Consider the following 5,856-nt stretch of genomic DNA (forward strand, 5'->3'; position numbering starts at 1 on the left):
TGTTTCGGTTTGAGTTAGTGCCATCCATTCTCTTGGGTTAGGTAAAGAAGGAATGGTCACATCAGCATGCTTTCTTGAGACTTATCTTAGGCAGCTGTCCCTAGATTACCTCCCACTTTTTTAATACTTATCCTTAGGCATGCTATGTATTTAACTATATTGGGAGAAAAATATGATTTGTAGTAAGCTACTGTAACTAATATATTTAATGACTTTTAAATTTTCCAAAACTGACCTCTTTCCTTCTTTCTTTGTAGGTTGTAAAAATGATGATAATTGTCGTGGTGACATTTGCCATCTGCTGGCTGCCTTATCATATTTACTTCATCCTCACTGCAGTCTATCAACAACTAAATAGGTGGAAATACATCCAGCAGGTCTACCTGGCCAGCTTTTGGCTGGCAATGAGCTCGACCATGTATAACCCCATCATCTACTGCTGTCTGAATAAAAGGTAGAAAGTTACTAAACCATAGAAGTTCTTGTCACTCTTGGCTTAGCTGAAAGCATATAATTTTGTTCCAGCTTCTTGTTGCAAATTACAAATGCAAAAGGAAGGAAAAATTTAAAAATTCACTGAGAAGAGTACAGAACTTGATTTTTTTCTAGAATTCCTCCTACGTTATGAAATACCCCACCTTAACAATTACATCCTCTCCCAGTCTAACTGGGAGACTTTTTAAATATGGCCTAAATTCTCCCTCCAGGCCCTTCAGAATTTTGTCTGTTAAGAAAAAAAAGTCCATCATGATTGAAGGAGATGAGTGGGGCGTGCCTGGGTAGTGCAGTCGTTAAGCGTCTGCCTTCGGCTCAGGGCGTGATCCCGGCGCTCTGGGATCGAGTCCCACATCAGGCTCATCCGCTGGGAGCCTGCTTCTTCCTCTCCCACTCCCCCTGCTTGTGTTCCCTCTCTCACTGGCTGTCTCTCTGTCATATAAATAAATAAAATCTTTAAAAAAAAAAAAAAGGAGGGGAGTGGAATATGTGCTCAAGTCCTCAAAGAAATGAAGACACTTCATAGAAATATAAGATGGGGAAGGATGATGGCATATGTGAGTGGATTCTACTAATAAGGATGTTTTGTAGATAGACTTCAAAATAGAAGATGTTGCTCTCAGGGTTATAGAATCAACAGTAAGGGCGAGGAGAATTCCAATCCTCTTGCCTGTATAATGAGGTCAGCAAGTAAGACAGGATGCAGTCTCCATGGCAATAGGCTTTGAAGAAATTAAAGTGGTCAGGGCAAAGCTACTTTTACAGTAAAGTTTTTAAAAGGCAGTATTTGGGGCGCCTGGGTGGCTCAGTGGGGCGCCTGGGTGGCTCAGTCGTTGAGCGTCTGCCTTTGGCTCAGGGCGTGATCCGGCGTTCTGGGATCGAGCCCCACATCAGGCTTCTTCGATGGGAGCCTGCTTCTTCCTCTCCCACTCCCCCTGCTTGTGTTCCCTCTCTCCCTGGCTGTCTCTCTGTGTCAAATAAATAAATAAAATCTTAAAAAAAAAATAAAAATAAAAGGCAGTATTTTACTGTAGTCAAATTTAAGACTGGAAAGGAAGGTAAAATGCTGTTTCCAGATAAAAACACCTTGGTTGTATGTAAAAACACATGGAGGGGCAGGGTTAAATGTTGTAAGGTTGGTAATTCCCTGAAGAAACCAATGTTTTGAGCAGAACTAGAAGTGGAACTTCATGTAAGTAACTGTAACCCTAACCCTAATTCTCTTTCCAGTTGAGCCTCCACTACACTGTGCCGTAAGTTTGTTAAATACTTAATTCTTCCTTTTTTTTCATCAATTGCATAAGCCATATATGAATTCAAGCCACCCTACAAGCAGTACATCTGTTTTTAATCAAGTTCACTTAATGGTTTACAAAGCAAAAGATTTTGCACTTTCATATATGATTAGATAAAAACCATCAAGATTAGTAATTAATTCTAACATTAAATGAGACTTTAATGTATAAATGTTTAATCATTTCCAAAAGAAGCTATTTTGAAATATGTCATTTTTCAGTGCCTTAACCACCAAGCCTAATTCAATTACACTTCTGCAAATGTATAAAATTATTGAAGAAATGTACACTGTTTCTTTGGCATATGGGTTACGTGATCCTGTGCTTTTTCTCTTCAATGGCATGCTTCTCATTCATAGGAAATTAAAATTCAAACAAGAAAATTTATAAGACTGGTACCAATACTGTGGCATACATTTTAAGAGTTTGGCAAGAAAATCAAATTCAAAACTTGATTTTGCTTAATTGCCTTCAATAGGGCTTTCTGTGGCAATTGAAAGAAATTTCCACTTGAAAACATGATTTTTTCTTTCTGTGACCTGCTTCTCTTCAGATTTCGAGCTGGCTTCAAGAGGGTGTTTCGCTGGTGCCCTTTCATTGAAGTTTCTAGCTATGATGAGCTGGAACTCAAGACCACCAGGTTTCACCCCACTCGGCAAAGCAGCCTGTACACGGTGACCAGGATGGAGTCCATGACGGTGGTGTTTGAGCCTAGCGAGGCAGACAACACCAAATCCAGTCGGAAGAAGGGAGCAACTCCAAGACATCCAAGCTTCAGTGGCTGCTCCCGCGAGAATTCCAAATCTGCCTCGGCCACTTCAAGTTTCATTAGTTCGCCCTATGCTTCTGTGGATGAATACTCCTAAATTCATTTCCTGAAGTGAGACAGTCGTGTGAGGGCATCATGGTTTCAGCACAAGCCCCCATTCTCCTGTTTAGCAGTCCTGTCCTACCTACTTTTGGGAAACAGAGGGCAGTTTTGGTCAGCAAAGCTTCAACTGAGGAAGGTAGAATAGAAATGTAACAAAGACACTATTAAGATATTTGTCCCCTCAAAAATAAAATGGGCTGTCCATTTGTTCTTTGAAAACTCTAAATTATTACATGCAACATACTAAAAATAAATCTGATAAATACCAAAGTATTAAATTTTTCTCATTTAAAAATTGCAATAAACATTTATGATGCTAAGGTGACATATGATTTTTCCAAGAGATTAAAAAAGCTTTAAAAATATAATGTGAGTGAATAAAAACAAAATCTATGTGAATGAAACATTTTCATCTGTAGTTATAAAACAGAAAAAAAAATGACTCATTTTCCCATGAGAATGAAGGAAAATTGCCTCAAGAAGTAGGAATTAATGAAAATCTTTGCTCAAGTGAATTCACTTTGTAGAATAAAAAATTTTAAAGATTTAAGTATTTTCTCCATGAAATCAGTAACTGGAAAGGAAATCTAGTAAAATTATTAGACAGCTGTACATGTCATTCTCTTTATTATCTTCTCTGAGAATATGGCTTCAAAAGAAAAAAAAAATACTCCTTTACTTTTTGACCATTATATAAAGTACCAAGCTAAGAAATTGTCAAAGTTAAGTCCTCAAAAGGACAAAGCAAATTCCTATGATCCTCTTTACTTTATTTTTCACAAATATTTAAAAATTTTTAGAAAACGGGCAGATTATAAAACATTGAAGATGCCTTCTAATGAAGAAGGGAAGAATCCCATTTGTCTCTGAAACTGGCTACCAATTTTTAGGCAAGAATTAAAGATAGTAATTCTTAATTAGGACGGCAGACAGGAACATCTACCAGCTTCAAAGGAAGAAGTGTTTCTCCCCATGATTCAAGGAAAAAGCTTAAGATGAATATTGATTTTATCAATTGTACAGCGTCCTTCTCCTGTCCTCTCCCTCCACTGAAAAATGAGTAAGGACTAGGGGAAAGTATCAGAAAATATAGTCAAATGCAAACCCTTAGTAAAGTAAGTCTATGTACTACCTCTATGTACTAACAAACATATGTAGAAAGGCGAATCAACTGTTAGAATAAAAGGCAGAACAAGAGTTTGGATACATGTGAACTAATACCAGGCAAACAAGAGTATAATACACACCTTTCCACAGAGAGCTTTCCTTTTGTCTGTTTAAATAATTCAGAGGAATGAGCTAATGGTCCTAAAGAAGCATCTGTTTACTATTAAAAAATATTTACTATCGTATTTCTGAGAGCCATAACAAAAAAAAGTACACTTTAAGTGTAGCGGTCAGTACTTAGAAATCATCTTTCTTTGAATTAAAGATACTGTCAATTTTGCTCAAAGAAGCAGAAACCTTCTGAGAATGTGTATATACAATATAAACTTTCCAGAAAGTTTAAATATTCAGTTAGATTTTTTTTAAAGCTATCCGAATGAACTAATTACCTGTGATGCTTTACTGGATTGTTATGCCTCCATCAATATAGAACAAACTGTTGTTTTGAAGAACAAGATAAAAGCAATTATTCAAGAGCAAATCATGGTCTATTGCTGCCACTACCTTTAATTTTCCAATCCTCTTTCCCATTTTGGGCCCAAAGCCAGAAATACCTAATTATTACAAAGTGTTAAAAGTCTATACAGCTCCACCATGTGTTTAAGCTGATTTCTTCTGATTGTACCAATAAACAGACACACATATATATATACTCACAAGTGTGCAAGTACAGTCATTCTAATGGATGTAACAGCTTCAAAGAATTAAATTCAAAACTGAATGCTAAAATAGTAAGTGGTTATTACAGAGTTGCCAGAAAAAGATCAACAAAATCTATGAAGCTTGTGTGCATGCTTTGGATAAGCGAATTTATCATTATTTACTATTTAGTTGTTGAATATAATTTTTTAAATGCTCATTCCAAAGCATGTAAATGCTTATCATACAATGTGAAAGTGTTGAGAAAAAGTCTAATATTTTAGCAAACATTATCTTCTTAAATTAACAAATAATTATGAGACTAGCATACATGGGGCCGTATTCAGCTGCAGGAAGTGAATGTGAAGTTTGGACATCAGGCTCACCTAAGTCAGCCACCACCAAAGGCAGTTTGAAAAACCTAACTCCTGGCGTTCACATGTTAGGAAAATTTAGTATAATTTGCTAAGACATCTAAGGAAAAATATTGCTTCAATCTATTGCTTTGTTTGGTTTCTTTTGTTTTTTTGGGTTTTTCAGTAGATTTGTTGTTGCTGTGCTTAACCAAGTATTATCCTTCAAGTGTGACAGAAATACCTTAGGTCCGGATAGCACCGGGAAAACTGACATCATTAACTCAATATTTACGACTTTTAAATGAAAGGAAGCAGAATTTTTAAGGTCAAAAGTTTAAAAAAAATAATAAAACAAGAACAATGTGAAAGAAAGATTTTAGCCCTTTTGTCTGAATTTTGACACTGAGAATTATAGAATAATACACATGGAAATCACTTTCAATAGAGGTCACTTTAAATAAAGCTATGCTGATATGTTCACATTTGTCAAGGTTTGGAATAATTTACCTCCAAAATTCACCCTACTGTCTGATACTAAAGTTCAGTGCAAATCTTTTTCACTATTTGAAGGTAAAAACTGACTAGAAATACTAGGCAGATGGTTAAAACATCCTAGGATATTTTGGATTTAGGTCAGCAACAGAAAATACAAAATATTTTGAGAAAAATTTGAAAGACTCAAAAAGACTTGTACCATTTTAAATATTTTTAAAAGACCAAAGTAAATAAATAACAAATGCTGTATTTTCATTATTTTGCATCTGGAAAAGTGTTTTTGAAATTACCTGCATAGGAAAAAATTAAAGCAAACATGATTGTTGTAGAATCTTATCTAACATCTTTTATTTTTTTAGCAAGCTCAGTATGCTGCTTCATTATGCCATCTCCCAACCTCATGATGGTGACATTTCTGACCCAGCAGCCAAATTTGTATTCTTCTCCAGATCCTGCCAATCTCTTATCAACAGAGATCGACCAACTTCAAAGTGACCTCCACGCTTACAAAGCACAGAGAAGAATCCCAAGAAGCTTA

At 35.9% G+C, this 5,856-nt stretch overlaps 1 protein-coding gene across 1 annotated transcript; it reads left to right on the top strand.

Annotated features, from left to right (window-relative positions):
- The first annotated feature begins 263 nt into the window (after positions 1-263).
- On the top strand, positions 264-5,469 carry TACR3 (tachykinin receptor 3). Its single transcript, XM_034671726.1, has 2 exons — positions 264-454; positions 2,344-5,469. Exons 1-2 carry the CDS (start codon positions 267-269, stop codon positions 2,654-2,656), a joined length of 501 nt encoding a protein of 166 aa, XP_034527617.1. The 5' UTR covers positions 264-266; the 3' UTR covers positions 2,657-5,469.
- The last annotated feature ends 387 nt before the right edge of the window (positions 5,470-5,856 follow it).

The sequence above is a fragment of the Ailuropoda melanoleuca genome, chromosome 11, assembly GCF_002007445.2.
Source record: "Ailuropoda melanoleuca isolate Jingjing chromosome 11, ASM200744v2, whole genome shotgun sequence".
NCBI lineage: Eukaryota > Metazoa > Chordata > Mammalia > Carnivora > Ursidae > Ailuropoda > Ailuropoda melanoleuca.

Excerpts from the sequence above, each read along its gene's own strand:
- TACR3 (XM_034671726.1), top strand. The coding sequence starts at position 267 with ATGATGATAATTGTCGTGGTGACATTTGCCATCTGCTGGCTGCCTTAT. Across the intron at positions 455-2,343 it reads TACTGCTGTCTGAATAAAAG|ATTTCGAGCTGGCTTCAAGA; the intron begins GTAGAAAGTTAC and ends GCTTCTCTTCAG.